Raw genomic sequence first — 15,652 nt, forward strand, 5'->3', positions numbered from 1 at the left:
GCGTGGGCCCCGGGCCCAGGACCTTTCCCCTGCTATCCGCACCGGGCGGCCTCTGCCCACGGCACGTCCCCCCACCCCCAGCACGGCCGAGGGATTTGCGGACCATCCCCTGCCCCCCAAGGCACTGCCCACATGCTGTCTCGGCCTCCGGTTTCCACCCGCGAAGTACACTTCAGGGCTCTGCTCTGCCGCGACCCCTTGGCCAGTTACCATCCACCGGCCTCAGGTTCCTCTTCCAGACGCCCTCCCCGTGGCCCGCGGGGTCCTGCTTTCTGCCTGCCCTCCCCTCCTCCAGCTCTCTCCCCCTTGCCCGCTCTCCCCCAGCCACGCGGGACTCCTCACGGTTCCTCCAGCACGCCAGGCATGGTGCTGCCCCGGGGCCTTTGCACATGCTGTTCTCGCTACCCGGCGAGCCCTTCCCCACAACGCACAGCTCCCCTCCCTCAGGCCTGTTTCACTCCGAGCTACGTCTCCTGTGGCAGAAATGTACCTGGCACACGGTCAGCCTGTAAGGGATGTTTGGCTGGATGGGCCAGCTCATAGGATAGTTCCAAGTGTGAAATGTGGTCAAGCATGGGACCTGTTTACCCCAGTGCCGGGTACCAAGCAGGGACTCAACAGACGCGAGCTTCGCATCGTCCGGGCGGGGAGAGAGGAGCCCGGTCTCGCCTGAGCAGGGAGGGGATGCGTCACTCTCCGGGAGGGACTTCCCTTGATAAATTAGGGCCAAAATGCGGATGGATACAGAGTGCCGAAAGAGCAGGGGGATCCTGGCAGTGAGATGCCGGCCTGGTGGGCTGGGGACAACCCAGGGTGGCTTCCTGGAGGAGGCATCCTGGGCCGGAGACCACAGAGCCAGGAAGTGGCAGGGACAGGATTCAAACCCAGACCCAGAGCCTGTGTACAAGGTGGGCTGACGGTGGGTAGGGGCACAGGCCAGCAGAGAAGTGACCTCTGTCCCCGAGCTAAGTCTCCCCCCTGCCCGCTCCTGGGACAGAGGCCCCAGCCGTATGCCGGTGGAGACCCAGTTGGCCGTTCTGGGCGCTGAGCTGGGAGGAGGGAGGGTTCAGACACAGCCCGATGACCCCCAGGTCATCTCCTTGGAGCAATCAGGTGTTTACCAAACAGTTGGGGAACAAAATGCGGATGTCCCCCAAACTCTGTCCTCCCAGCCAACGCTTCCCAAAGGTGGCAGGGGAGGCGGGAACCCCTGGGTGGGCCCCTCCCCTTCCCACAGGGCCGCCGCGGCACAATGATGGCGGAGAAACCCAGCAAAGACCATCAAAGTGCCCGTAAACACCGCCCTCCTCTGCCCACAGCCCTCCAAGCCTCTGCCCTTCCTGGGGGAAAACCTGAGTCCTCCTCCCGCCCCTGGCCCCCATCACCTCCCTGTCCTCCCCTCTTCCCTTTCTCCCCTTGACTCACTCTGCTGCAAACACACGGGCCTCCTCACTGTTCCTCCAACACACTCGGCCAGCTGCTGCCCCAGGACCTTTGCACCGGTGGTGCCCCCTGCCTGGAACGCTCCTTGGTTTTTGCTTCTATCTCACCTCCTCAGACAAGTCTTCTTGGCCCCTTCGTCCCCTGTTAAAAAATATGCACCCCTCCTCCTGCCCTCACACGCTCCCCATCCCTCAGCCCTGTTATGTTTTTCATCACCTACTAACACCAAGACGATTTCCGTCTGTTTCTTGTTCATCGTCTGTCTCTCCCACTGTATTGTGGGGTCCCCGAGGGCAGGATTCGTATCTGGTTTGCTCCCTGCCGGGCACAGCTCAGCAAGGGAAGGAGCCTGCCCACCCAGGCGTAGGCAAGGCTGAGACTCAACCCCAGGACCTTATCTACTGCTCCACCCACTCCCAGACTTACCTCGACCCATTATCTTTCTCTCCCCACTCTGTTCCTGTCAGACTGATTCCCCCACTGCCGTGCCTCTGCCTGAGCCCTTCCCTCTGCCAAAATGCCCTTCCTGGGTGCCACTCTGCCCATCCTCACCTAGCCTGGCCCTCCGGGAGCCCCCAGCCTCACCAGGGGAAGAGAAGGCAAGGTTGCCTGTGGCTCCAAGTGCAGGTGGAGGGGGCTTGGAGTCCCAAGAAGGTGGACTGTCAGAGCTAGGCCCCTGGGGTGGAGTGAGGGAGAGCTTCCTGGAGGCGGCGGCATTGGAGCTGGGCCTACAAGATGGACGAGTCCGAGAGACGGGTGGGAGGGTGGGAGGGCACGGCCTCAGCAAAGGAATTTGGATATTTGGTCTGAGGGTGACTGGGAGCCATGGAGGTTTCTACGCAGAGGCAGGGAAGTGAATCCGGCCGGTGGGAAGTGGTCCAACCTCCCAGAACCGCCCCTGGGCCGGGTCCTAGGGAAGCCAGGGGCCACCCTGACCTCACCACATCAGACTGTGGTTTCCTAACACCCCACCCGGCCACAGGGGAGTCTCGGGGGCGGCTGAGAATTCGGTGAAAGGATGGGAGGGCCCCCAGGAGACTGGCCTGTGGCCCTTCCCCTACCTCGGTCTGCCCCATCCGGACCAGTGCGGCTGGAGGAATCGCAGCACGATGAGCCCCCGCAGGCCCGGGGAGGAGTATCACTCCTTTCAAACCTTGAACCCTGGCTTGGGCCTTGCGGCCCCACACGCCTGAGGCCCCCCGCACCCTGGAACCAACACCCATCCCGACCTGAACGGAGGCCATAGGCCTTTGGACAACACAAAGCACCTTTATTCTGGAGCGTGGACCCCAAAGGGCAAATCACGTGGATCCAGCAGGCCCAGCGGATGAAGCTGGATATTCTCAGGGACTCCCCCCTCCCCCCACCCCGCCCCGTCCAGGATGTACAAGCTGGGGGGTGGAGGGAGGGTGCCTACTTTTCCAAACCCCCAGACAGCCGCTGGGCAAACTGTGTTTCTTTGGGGAGTTTTGATCCGCTTTTTTGGGGGGTGCAGGGATGGGGACCACAGACAGAGGCACCCAGCTTGGGGCTAATGAGACCTGAATGGGGCTCCAGTCCCCCTGTGTCCAAGGGAAAGACTGGGGAGCGACTGAGATCAGTGAAGCCGGTCTAGGCGTCTGAATTTAGCCCCCCACCCCCACCGCGCACCTGGGCCAAGGCCACCGCGCAGTCCGTTAGTGCATATTCATGGCCACTAGGGGGCAGCGGGGACCTGGGGGGGGCAGGGCGACCTCCCCCTTGCGGCCTGTTAGTGCACGTGCGTGGCCACTAGGGGGCAGCAGGGACTTCGGGGTGGTGGTGGGGGGCGGCGCAGGGCGACCTCCCGAGGGCCGCGTCTGCTGCCCCGTGGCCCCATCTGGTCAGAAGTCCAGCTCTGGCATCAGGGTGTGCTTGGCGCGGCTGGGGGGCGTGGGTTCCTCCTTGGAAGTGTCGCCTGGGAGGGCTGGCCCGTCCCCGTGCTCGGCTTCCCAGGCTCTCTGCTGGGCCGGCCAGTCCAGGTGAGCCCAGCGGGGGTCAGGGCCCCCCACGACCTCGTCCACCAGAGCCTCCAGGTCAGGCGGGGGCGCGGGCCGCTCCACGAGGATGGGCGCGAAGGGCCCCACCAGCCAGGGCAGCGGCACGGCCTGCACCACCAGCTCCAGGAGCTCGTCCACGCAGGCGTGGGCCCGGGCCACGCTGCCCCGGCCCTCGGCCAGGGCGGCCGCCGGCACATCGCCGAAGCAGCGGGCGTCGGCGAACGCGGACTGCAGGGCGTCCACGCTGCGCCGCACCTCAGCCACCTTCTCCTGGGCGCTGGGGGGCAGGCCCCGCACGCTGGTCTCCAGCGCGTCCATTGTGCCCTGCAGCTCCCGCATCAGACTCCGGGACAGGACCAGCGTCTCCAGCTCTGCCTGCGGGGGAGGGGAGGGGCCTCAGCGTCCCCGACGGGCGCGCCCTGGACCAGCGCCCTGCCTCAGTTTCCCCACAGGGCACCCCGTAGGACCATCCGGCCAGCTTCCCCGTGGACACTCCAAACCGCTGACCTCAGCCCTTGGTTTGAGACGGCTGGAGCCCGGCCCCACCCCTCCCCCCCTCCCCGCCACCCTGGATAGATCCAGAACGCCCCCTCGCACCCCCCGCCCACCCTCTCGCCGCCACCCTACCTGGCTGCGGCGACGGCCGTTTTCTGGGGACCGCTGGCTCCAGTCCTCCCAGAGCTCATGCACCTTCCCAGGGCGGGCGGGGGCAGTGGGTGTGGCCCCACCCTGCATGAGGTTGATCTGAGGGGACAGGGGCGGGGGTGGAGCTGAGGATCCGGGGGCTCGGGGGAGCCAGGACCCTAGCGTGGATCTGGTCTCGATAACCATGTAGAGAACATTCTTCCCTGCAACCTTCCCCTGCTGATCCAGCCTGGCCAACCGGCCCGTTCTCTCCTCTGCTCTTGGCCAGACGCCGCCACTCGCGGTTCCCCCGTCGCTCAGACTCACTTCGGCCACGCTGGCCGGTGGGCTGGGTGCACTCCTCCCTCCGCCCCACACCCCTGCCTGGCTCATTCCAGTGTTTCCGAGCGGACGGAAGTCTTCCCTCCCTGCCTCCTGGCTGGGCAGATGCCCCAGCGCCTGGTATGTTTTTTCATCATGACCTTCATTCCCCTACTGCGCGTTGAGCGTCCTAACGGGGCCACTGTGCCTTCGGTGCCCAGGACGGGGCAGGTATTAGAAGACAGGAATTGTGGTCCATCTGTACTCTGGGGTATTGTTCAGCCTTAAAAAGGAAGCCCGTTCTGACACCTGACCTTGAGGACATGGTGTTCAGGGATAGAAACCCACTCGGACGCTCATCGGCGCCCTCTGGTGGCCGCTGCGGGGACGACAGCCTGGGACCCGGACGGAGCTGGGGGACCAGGTGCCGCTTGGGGGGCTGGGCCTGGGGATGAGGAAGGGGAAGGGGACCTGTGGGCGGAGCCAGCATCCCGGCTGAGGTGCCTGGTGTGGGTGCGAGAAGCGGGAAGTCGAGACCTGACCCCCCCAGGTGAATGGAGGTTCAGATGCGGGAGCAGGTTGGGGGTGTCTGACGTCATCAAGCTGAGCCAAGCGGGAGCTCCCACGGGCCCCTGGGTGGCTCGGTGGGTTAAGCTCTGACTTCCGCTCAGGTCCCGATCTCCCGGTTTGTGAGTTCGAGCCCCGCCTGGGGCTCTGCGCTGAGCGTGCAGAGCTTGCTTGGGATTCTCTCTCTCCCTCCTCCCCTCCCCTGCTCATGTTTTCTCTCTCTCAAAATAAATACAGTTAAAAAAAAAGTGGGGGTTCCGTGTTCCTTTGGAGCAGGGAGGGACACACAGTGAGGGCAGAGACTTGAACCTAAAGCTGGGGTGGATCGCGATCGGTGGCAGGAAAGCCAGGGGAGGGGTGTTTTCTTTCTCTCCTGAACTACTTTACCTATAAATTCCAGCTCCTACTGGCTCTCCCCCCACTGAAGCCCCTTCCTGTCTCCCCAGGCTGAACCTCGACCCCCCTGAGCCTCCCCAGACCCATGTGCCCTCTCCGCCCCAGCCTTGAACACACCCGGCTGGAGGCAGCTGAGCCCGGCTCTGCCTCCCCCGTCAGACCAGCTCAGGACCAGGTCCCAAGCTGGCACTCGATCCACGCTCACCGGCCGGCATCACGGGGAGGGAGTGAACAGAAGGATCTCACCAACTCCAGTGTCTCCTGCAGCTGGGCCAGCGTGTCCTGGGCGTGGTGTTTCTTCTGCCTCAGTTTCCCCAGAGAGTGTTCATACGCCAGGTGGCGGAGCCGCGCCGACAGGGAGCCCAGGCGCACAAAATAGCCCTGTCGTCTCCTCTGCTCCTCCACGGACCCCACTTCCGGGCCCTCGGCCTCCGCTGCCAGGGCCGCTGGAGGACGAGACGGGGGGGGGGGATGGGGGTCAGCATGGCCGCCCCCTCCACGTCTGCTCACCCTCCTTGTGCGTTGACGAGCCCGCGGGCTCCCAAATTTACAGTTTTCCTTTAGGGACATCAACTCATTTCCCCAAACCCTATGACGTAGGCACTGCTATTAGCCCCATTTACAGATGAGGAACACTGAGGCAAGGGGCGATGAAGCCCCCCAGTGTGCAAGACGCAGACCTGGGATTCCAACCCAGACACTCTTAGCCCCTCTATGAAACGGTCTGTTAAGAATATACTATGGGGAGCTGGGTGGCTCAGCTGTGTAAGCGTCCGACTCTTGACTTTGGCTCAGGTCATGATCTCATGGTTTGTGAGTTCGAGCCCCGCGTCGGGCTCCGCGCTGATGGTGAGGCGCCTGCTTGGGATTCTCTCTCTCCCTCTCTCTGCCCCTCCCCCATTCTCTCTCTCCCTCTCAAAATAAACTTTACTACACTTGATCTTAGCCAAAAGGCCAAGAAGCGATCTCTCAAAATAAACTTTAAAAAAATCCTAAAAAAAAAAAAGGGTATACTAGAAACGCTTGGCACACAGTAGGTGCCTCATAAATGCCTCAAAGCCTTTCTGCCGAGGAGGGAGTGCATCGACATGTTCTTCTCGCCCCCCTAAAGCACGGGTTGAGAGAAGTCAGATCGTCTCTGGGGTCAGAAACAAGATGTAGAAAGCTGGAGAATGGTGTTTTTTTGTTTTGCTTTTTTAAGATTTTTTTCTTTTTTTTAAGTAATCTCTACCCCCAACGTGTGGCTCGAACTTACAAACCCAAGATCAAGAGTCACATGCTCCACTGACTGAGCCAGCCTGGAGCCCTGTGACAATGGCGGGGCTACGGGAACCGTATAAAGGGGCAGATGCCGTTCAGCCCAAGTGTTTAGTTTTTGAGGACCAGCCACAAATCAGGATTTGTAGGGCAAAATCTGATTGTTAAATGCACACGATGCACTAAAGCATTTTAAAGGCACTGCTTAGGCCAGTGTGACCATCGGAAGGGACACCAGTTTGGGACCAGGGCCCTCAAGTCTAAGCCCCGTACAGCCCTAGGGTCTGTGTGGTCTGGTTTCTCGCGTGGTCTGGTTTCTCATAGGGGGTGGGGCGGGGGGCCGTGGGAATGCCCGGGGGGCTCAGGCCTGGGCTCCAGCCCCGTGTGGTTCCTCCTGAACTGCTGTGTGGCCCTGGGCAAGTCCCGGGCTTCTCTGATCCGTAACCTCTGGGGATGGGGAGTGGGCAGAAGGATTCGGGGGCAGGGTGGGCGCGAGCCGGGCTCACCGAGCTCGTCCTCGGTCATGGGCAGGAAGTGGTCCACCAGCTCCTCCGACTTGCCCAGCACGACATCCACGGCGTGGCTCACGGAGCGCTTCAGGTCCACACTCCAGCGGCGGCTCTGCCGGGCCAGGCCCACCACGCCCGTCACGCTGCTGGCCACCGTGTCCTTGGCCGAGGTCACCACCTGCTGAGAGGGGTCCCCTTCCAGGTTTGGGCTCCCTTCCTTTCCCTTCCCCCAGCTCCTTGGGGCTGGGTGCCCAGGGTCTCTGGCCCTTCCTGGCTCTGGGACTCAGTTTCCCCTCTAAAACATGGAGGAGAGTAAAAGTTCTCCCTTACAGGGTCGTTGAAGGCGTTACCAGCACCACCTGGCACATGTTAAGTGCTCAGTAAACTCGGGTGCTGTTTGTTATTATTACTTTTGGGTTTTTTTTTTCAATTTCATTATTCTATTCTATTCTATTCTATTCTATTCTATTCTATTCTATTTTTAAATGTAATTTATTGTCAAATTGGCTTCCATACAACACCCAGTGCTCATCCCAACAGGTGCCCTCAATGCCTGTCACCCCTTTCCCCTCTCCCCCGCCCCGGGTGCTGATTATTTTAATCTGGCTGGTGCAGTCCCCACAGGTCCGGTCCCGGAGGAGGTTACCCTGCTCCTTCCCACCCCCAGCCCCCTCTGGGTCCCCACGGCACCGTCTCCGAAGGTTGCTGGAGAAAGGGCAACTTCTCTTCCAGTTTGTCCAGACCCCTGCAGGCGAGATTGTTCACGGAGGCCACTGGAGGCGGGAGAGTCAGGGAGTGAGGGAGGGACACGTAGGGAGAGGCAGAGGGAGGCCCGGGCCACCCTGGGAGGGGCTGGGGACCCTTAGGGTGTGGGTGGGTCACCAGGCCGGGCCCCACCTGCACTTCCCTCCCCGCCTCAGCCCTGCCACCCGGCTGCTGCCAGCACCAAGGTGACTCCTCGCCCAGGGCCGGCTCAGATGCCCCAGAGAGCAGGCTCAAGGTCACGCACACTGGCTGAGAAGGAGGCGGGGGAGGCCTCGAGCGGAGGAGGTGACCCCCTTCCTGGGTCAGACGTGAGGCCAAGGGTCTTGTGCCCCCCACCCCTCTGTCAGGTTGGACCCCTCAGCTGATCACAGGAGTCCGGGGGGGACGTGGGGCTCAGGACACACAGAGGCAAGGACAGAGAGGCAGATGGGGACGGAGATACCTGAGGTACGTCAGGCCACGAGGGAGGGCGTCAGGACACAGAATGAGGGGGCCACAAGCAGACAGCTAAGGGTGGAGGTCCAGGAGATCAAAGGCAGGACCCAGGGACGCGGTGGCGGGGAGGGGGGGTGCTCACGCTGGGGCTGCAGGTGGCTCAGGAGCGGCTGGGCGTGGTCCAGGGCACGGGCGGTCAGGTCACACACGCAGTGCTCGGCCAGGCGGCAGGCGGAGCCCAGCAGCGGGTGCCTGTCCTTAGCGGCACTGTAAGCCTCCAAGACGGCGGTGCATGTGGTCCTGACCAGGGGCAGGGCCACCACGCGCTGCACCACGTTCTGCGGGGACGGGTGGCATCAGAGGGGCCCGAGGGGGTGCGGGGAGCTCGGCCGCCCCTCGGTCCGCTGCCCTTCTCTGGGCCGGGTTGAGGGGCGAGCGAGCGGGTGGGGGGGGGGGCGCTGCACGCTTAGCTTGGGGCTCCGGCCTCCCCATCTGTAAAATGGGTTTCTAGAGCCGGGAGATTCAAGGAGCCGACGTGCGCGAAGCGCTTGGAACGGGGACCGGTGCAGAGCATGTGCTGTGATCGCTGTCACTCGTGCTGCTGCCGTTGAGAGTGCCGAGACGGTGGGCACAGAGACAGACCCGGGCAGAGACCCCGAGGTGGGGGAGGGGGAGCCGGGTGTGGCTGCAGAGATGCTCCCCGCCCCGGGCCTCACCGCGCCCCCCTGGGAGGTGGGTAGCCTGTGCCAACAGCCCTCCCCCGCAAGGTCCAGCAAGGATGGGCATGGGAGGGGGCCCCTGGCCTGAAACTGTCCCGGGAGGGACGGTCCCCCACCCCTCCCTGTGCCCCTGTCCTCGGGAGGGGCGGCCCCTCACCTGCCTGTCCTGCTCCCACAGGCTGTCTCTGGGGGGCCGCACAGGCTCATCTTCTGACATGTCGGCTGCAGACATCCTGAGGGGCAGGGCCGAGTGAGAGGGCCTTCCAGGCCTTGGGCTCTGTCCCGCTGGGCTTTGCGACCTGGGCAAAGTATTGTTCCCTCCTGGAACCTCCGTTTCCTCCAAACAGAGTTATGATACTACCCTTCCTCGCAGCGTCGTGAGGGACACGGACACTGGATGCACAGGGCTCTGCACACACTGGGTGCACACGGAGAGCCTCTGGCAAGGTGGGGACACTGCAGGGGTTCAAAGCATGGGCTCTGGAGAGAGAAAGACTGGGGTTCACATCCTGCCGTTACCTGCTGTGTGACTTTGGGCAAGTGCCTTCCCCTCTCTGAGCTCTTTCCTCTTCCGCAAAGGAGAAGAGGCCCCTCTTACCCCTGCGCACCCCCCAGCTCCCCCTCACCGGACAGAACTGCACAGGCAGCCCCCCGCAGGGGCGGAGGTGGTAGCTGCGGGATCCCAATAAACCTAAAGATTGACAGGGAAACTGAGGCACCCAGAGGTGAGGTCCATGCTGCTTCCAGGACCACACATCTGAGCAGGCTCAGAGTGGGGAGTTCGACCCGAGACTCCCCGCTCGCTCGAAGTTCTTCCCCTCTCCCCACCCTGTGCCCTCAGGGCCCTGGTCGCCGCTCAACTGGGTCCTGAACTCTAGCCAACTGGGCCAAGGGTCTCGGCCACCTGCTCCAGCCCTTCACCCCCCGCCCCTGTCACGCCGCTGGATCCTCTCCCGCCCACCCGATCAGGAGCCCCCAACCTGCGGGGTCCTCCCGGACGCCCCCACGTGGCACTCACCCGGGCGCGCGCAGCCACAGCCCCCGGACGCCGCCGCGGACCCCCGACTAGGGCTCCAGGCTCCGCCCACCGCCGGCCCCGCCCGTCTTATAGCCTCTTGGAGGGGAGGGGTGGGGCCTTCCCTACTGACCAATGGGGAGAGGCCGTGTGGAGGCGTGGCCCGGGGGCGGGGCTCCAGCCCACCCAGCCCACCCGCCCACCTCCCGGCGCTTCCCTGGGGTTCTCGCCGGCGCTCCGCGGTTGTCATGGTAACTTGGGGACGCTGGATGCCCCAGGATGGGCCTACTTCCGTTGGCCAGGTTTGGCCACCCGTCACCCTGCCGTTGCCACGCAGACGGTGGAGGGCGATCACAGCCCCCACCCCCTCGCTGAGGAGTGACTTTGGGCAAGTCTTCAAGGCGTTTTTATTTAGAAAAATCTGCCCTGGAACTCAGCCAGGATTCAGGCCGGCCCGTTCCCTCGGATCCCCATCTTACAGATGAGCAAATTGAGGGCTCCTATTCAAACCCCTCTCTGCCAGACTCCAGGCCCCTCCCTGGCTTTTGTCATCATGCCTGGAATGACCACCAACGACCCTCCTTCCAGGGAGCTGAAAACACTGGGCATGTCCCCCCCGAACACCCAGGGGTCCCCCAAGCCTGACTCGGGCTCCAGCATGCCCAGCACTGTGTCAGCAGGTGGCTCAAGGTTGCGCGTTGGGAGAACACAGCCTTCAGCTTCGCCCAGCCTGCTCAGGCCTGCCCTGGGTGGCTATCCTCCTAGGTTGTCACCGGCCAGCATGATGAATTGTTTGGAGACCTGAAGCATCCAGTTTAATTTAAACCTTCCCCGGGACACAGCTGTGGCAGGAATCCACCGGTCAAATGACACTCTGGGCAACGGTCAGGGTTTTATTTGGAGTTAAGTCCTGGACGGGGGGAGGGAGAGGGGGAAGCCACAGGCCATCATATCCCAACTGCAATCCCTTTAGAAGCTCTAGAAGCTTGTGTCCTGCGCCCCCAGGCCCTGGGTCTCTCCTCTTTCTTCGTTCCTTCTCCTTCCTCCTGGAGACCTAGGAAGTCAACTTGGGAGATGCTTGTAACACTGAATTCCAGCACGCCCAGTCCCTTTCCACAGTTATTTATTAACCCCTCCGTTCTGACCCCAAACTGAGTGATGCCGGCTAGAAGGCACCCCAGCCGCAGGCCCTGCGTTCGGAGAGCCCCTCAAAGTGGGGGAGACAGAGCCAGACAGAGACAACCCCAGTGTGGCCAGGGCTGGGCCAGAGGGAGGCCGTGCAGGCTGGGGGCGCCTGGAGGCCAAGAGATCCGGAAAACAGGGAAAGGCTTTCTTGGGAGAGGGTACCGGGAGGCCAGAGAGCCCAAGATGTGTTTGGGGAAGCACGGGCCAGGCGGGTCCAGCCAGCAGCTCTGGAAAGCTGCAGGTGAATTCTTTGCCAAGTAGCAAGCAGCGTGCTCCCAGGCCTGTCTCCCCAGCCCAGCCCCAGGCCTCAGTGGGACTCAGCTGCAACCAGCAGCCGGCCCTTCCAGGCTTCAGGCCCAGCGCAGCGCGTCGCGTTCCGAGAGAACATCTTGTCTTTATTGGCCACAAGCCACCCGTAGAGGTCTTCCAGGTTCCCATCACAGATCCAGGGGTTACCAGAGACGTCAAAGCCATCCTTCATGTCCCGGGTGGGCTGCCCCAGGGATGTCCAGAGCCCCTTAGGCGCGCCGGTAAGCAAGTTGTTGGACAGATCCAGGAAGTCCAGCTGCCGCAGACCCTGGAGGGCGCCCGCTGCCACGGTGGCCAGCTTGTTGTCATTCAGGAAAAGGTAGCGGAGGTCTGGCTGGGGTGCCAGGAGCCCCTCGCCAAGCACCTGCAGTCGGTTGCCTTCCAGATGCAGCCTTTCCAACCGCAGGGGGCCTTTCAGAAGGTCTGGGGGCAAAGCCTTCAACCGGTTATTGCTGAGGTCAAGGATGCGCAGGGAGGTGACGTTGGCCAACAGCCCTGGGGGCAGGCTCTGGAGGCGGTTGTCGGAAAGGTCCAGATGCCGCAGGGCTTTCAGGCCGAGCAGCCACGAGGGCTCCAGAGCCTCCAGATGGTTTTCCTTCAGCACCAGGGTGTGGAGAGCAGCCAAGGCCCGGAAGAGGCCGGGGGGCAGGCGGGCCAGGCGGTTGCGGGTTAGATCCAGCACCCGAAGCAGAGGTGCGGGCAGCAGGAACGTGGGCGAGAGGCTCTCCAGCTGGTTGTTGGACAGGTGCAGTTCCTGGAGGCGAGCGAGGCCCCCGAGGGTGTCGTCTGGCAGCCGCGTGAGGTTGAAGAACTCCACCACCAGGTAGACGGTGTCGGCTGGGAAGCGGCGGGGGATTTGGGCCGGGGGGTGGCAGGAGACGGAGGTGCCGTTGACCGCATGGGACACCACGCAGGCGGCACGGTTGGGGGTGACCTCCCGGGCGGAGGCCGTAGACAGCAGCAGCAGGAGCAGCGTTCTAGAAAGCCGGGAGTCCAGGCCTCCGGGGCTGCGGGCAACGACAGAAGAGACACCCGGCTGGGTGAAAACGTCCCCAGAATCAGCCAGCCCGTTCCTGTCTACTACCTGGGACCATGCCACCGCATTGGTCCCCGGGACGAGTGCAGTCACCTCCTGTTCCTCTCCTCGCTTCCACCCTCACCCCTCACGGCTGCCAGAGGTAGCTGTTGTTCCAGAGAGAATTCGAACTCTCTGAAGACTGCGTTTCTCTGACCCATAAGTGTTACCCCTCCCCCTTGCCAGCCTTGCCCCAACGGGTTGTTCATTATTTACAGTCACATGTGCTAATTCCTTCTGCTCTAGCTTGTTTTCTGGGTCATTTCTTACCTCCCCGGCTCCATATGTTGAAGGCCGGGGCAGCGAACTCCTACTTGTCCTGCGAAGCCCCGGCTCCGATGCTCCCTTGCCCGTGACACTTTCTCCGACTTTCCCAAGTTGTCCCCTCTGGGAAACTTTCTGCCCTTTCTGCCCAGCGCCGGCCAAACAAGGTTACTTGCTGTGTCCAGCTCTATCTTGCTCCATAGATAGTGCTCGAGGGCAACCCGGGGCTCCAAAGGGAACCCTGAACACGGAAAACGCATCCAGCTTTGTGCAGATCGGAGCAGGCATTTGGCCCTGGGGTGGGGTGGTTTACAGGCGGCACCGTGATCCTCCCAGGGCTGGGCTTCTGCCCCTCGCGGTCCCTCCAGCAGGCCTCTGGTGGGGTGTTGGTCGGGAGGCGTTGGTGGGCCTCCCGCTCTCTGTGTGGCCCATGGAGCACTGCTGTAGCAAGTGTGAGTGACAGCGAGTCTGTCCACAGTTAGAGCCTGTCGCTCTGTTCCAGCCCGTGGGTCTACATCTCGCCCCGTGACCTCCGTGCATCAGATGGAACTGCCTGGAATCCAGCTCTGCCCACCATGGGCAGGGTGGGGGGGACTCACCTGTGCTTCCGCTGTGGCCTCCGAGAAGACATGATGGCCTCCCCCTTTTCCATCTGGGCTCGCTCAGCCCGGTGAGGTAGCCTTATACCTGCCTGGACTGGGGGCAGGGCCGCCCGCCCCAGGGAAGTCCTCACCCACGTCCCGTTCCCGTTAGTGGCTGGACCTGAGCCAGGCAAGGGAAGGGGGGTGGTCAGAATTGCAAAATTGCTTCCTGGCAGGGGAGGGCCGTGCTCCCTTCCCCGCTTGCTTTTACCTGGTGTTTCATCCCCCTGACTCCTGCTTTTGGGGGTGGGTACTCCCAGAGTCTCTGGGGCTGAATCCTCACTTCCCCCCACTCCAGGAATCAAGGGTCACGTTTGCAAGGCTCCGTTCCCGGGCAGGGGAGGGACAGCTCTCTAAGCAAGAACTAGTCTTTGCAATAAATCTAAGCAACCAGGAAGTTCAATGGAAGGAACAAAGAGGACTTGTCTTGAATTCATGACATATTGTTGTTGACCTTTTTTCTAAATGAAATAATTTCTGGGTGTTTTGTTTTGTTAATAGTAAGAGAGAGCGTGCAAGCAGGAGTGAGGGGCAGAGGGAGGGAGAGAGAGAGAGAGAGAGAGAGAGAGAGAGAGAGAGAGAGAGAACCCCAAGCAGGCTCCACACTCATCACAGAGCCTGACGGGGGGCTCAATCCCACAACCGTGAGAGCATGACCTGAGTCGAAGTCAAGAGTCAGACGTTCAACTGACTGAGCCACCCAGGCGCCCCCAAGTGAAATAATTTCTAAAAAATAGAATTCAAAAGGGAGTGATGCCTAAAGTCTCCACAGTCTTCAAACAATGGCCTGGGAGGGACTAAATCATGCTCCGGCTCCCAGCTCTATAGAAACTGCTCTGCTTTGTGATCTTAGGCGAGCGGCTTAACTTTTCTTGGCCTCGGCTTCCACATCCGTGAAGTGGAACTCAAGTCTCCAAGTGCCCCTTCTGCTCTTTCTTTCTTCATCCGAAGGCTAATGAGCTATTTGTTTGGGGTCTCCCTCATTCCCTAATAAATGCATCCGGAAGCTACAAATGTGCCTTTGAGAACTGCTTTGGCTGCACCTCACGGGTTTGGTTACTCAGCGCTTTCATTCTTGTTGGGTTCTAAACATTCAGCTGTGATGTGTTAACTTTACATGCACCTGGACTTTGGTCACGCCTGGCCATGGCCCAGTCTCTCCACAGCCCAATCTCTGAAGAGTTTTGTCTCGAGCCGTGAGAATGAATGTGAGTTCTGTCTTGTGGGCACACAGATTCAGAGACATATGTGCAAGCTGACCGTAGCAGGCATAAAGAAAGACGGGTGAACACCCTCATGAATACACAGATACAGATACAACACAGAGACACAGACAAAGCAGGACAGAATAACAGACTCGCTGAGATGGACACACAAAAACAGATATGCACAAAATAGACAAAGGACCCGAATAATAGTTTCCCGAGGAGGACATGCAGATGGTCAACAGGTACATGAGAGGTTCTCAGCCTCACTCACCCGCAGGGAAATGTAAATCAAAACCACAATGAGATACCACCTCACACCTGTCAGAATGGCTAGTATCAAAAAGACAGAAGGGGCGCCTGGGTGGCTCATTCGATTAAGCATCCAATTTTGGCTCAGGTCATGATCTGTGGGTTCGAGCCCCGCATTGGGCTCTGTGCTCACTGCTCGGAGCCTGGAGCCTGCCTCGGATTCCGTGTCTCCCTCTCTCTCTGTTCCTCCCCTGCTCATGCTCTGTCCCTCTCCCTCTCAAAAAATAAATAAACATTAAAAAACTTCTTTAAAATAAAAAAAAACTAGAAACAGAGTAGAATGGTGGCTGCCTGGAGCTGGGGGTGCAGGAAATGGGGAGATGTGAGTCTAAGGGTACAAATGCATGGTTACAAACTGAATACATCCAGGAGTTGTAACGTACAGCCCGGTGACTATCATTAACGTTGCTGTATTACATACTTGAAAATTGCTAAGAGAGTAGATCTTTTTTTTTTTTTTTTTTTTTAATTTATTTTGAGAGAGTGGGGGTGGGGCAGAGAGAGGGAGAGAGAGAATCCCAAGCAGGCTCTGCGCTGGCAGCGAAGAGCCCAACTCAGGGCTGGATTCCACGGACTTTGAGATCATGACCTG

At 61.0% G+C, this 15,652-nt stretch overlaps 2 protein-coding genes across 5 annotated transcripts; both read right to left on the reverse strand.

Annotated features, from left to right (window-relative positions):
- Positions 1–2,696: 2,696 nt before the first annotated feature.
- Positions 2,697–10,211, reverse strand: PLIN5 (perilipin 5). Of its 3 annotated transcripts, none has more exons than XM_011287787.3 (8): positions 10,073–10,211; positions 9,212–9,353; positions 8,478–8,673; positions 7,826–7,908; positions 7,133–7,313; positions 5,616–5,815; positions 4,089–4,205; positions 2,697–3,836 (listed from the first exon to the last, which is right to left on the reverse strand). In XM_011287787.3, exons 2-8 carry the CDS (start codon positions 9,284–9,286, stop codon positions 3,306–3,308), a joined length of 1,383 nt encoding a protein of 460 aa, XP_011286089.1. In that variant the 5' UTR covers positions 9,287–9,353; positions 10,073–10,211; the 3' UTR covers positions 2,697–3,305. The 3 variants fall into 3 exon arrangements, with proteins under 3 accessions (XP_011286089.1, XP_011286096.1, XP_019671366.1); XM_011287794.4 differs by having other exon boundaries at positions 9,212–9,287; positions 10,073–10,151; XM_019815807.3 differs by having other exon boundaries at positions 9,212–9,534; positions 10,073–10,135.
- Positions 10,212–10,949: 738 nt separating this feature from the next.
- LRG1 (leucine rich alpha-2-glycoprotein 1) lies at positions 10,950–13,656 on the reverse strand. 2 transcript variants are annotated; one of them, XM_003981754.6, is made up of 2 exons: positions 13,502–13,656; positions 10,950–12,570 (listed from the first exon to the last, which is right to left on the reverse strand). In XM_003981754.6, exons 1-2 carry the CDS (start codon positions 13,552–13,554, stop codon positions 11,562–11,564), a joined length of 1,062 nt encoding a protein of 353 aa, XP_003981803.4. In that variant the 5' UTR covers positions 13,555–13,656; the 3' UTR covers positions 10,950–11,561. The 2 variants fall into 2 exon arrangements, with proteins under 2 accessions (XP_003981803.4, XP_044900016.1); XM_045044081.1 differs by lacking the exon at positions 13,502–13,656 and adding an exon at positions 12,909–13,486.
- Positions 13,657–15,652: the final 1,996 nt, after the last annotated feature.

Source organism: Felis catus, chromosome A2 (assembly GCF_018350175.1).
Source record: "Felis catus isolate Fca126 chromosome A2, F.catus_Fca126_mat1.0, whole genome shotgun sequence".
In the NCBI taxonomy this organism is placed as follows: domain Eukaryota; kingdom Metazoa; phylum Chordata; class Mammalia; order Carnivora; family Felidae; genus Felis; species Felis catus.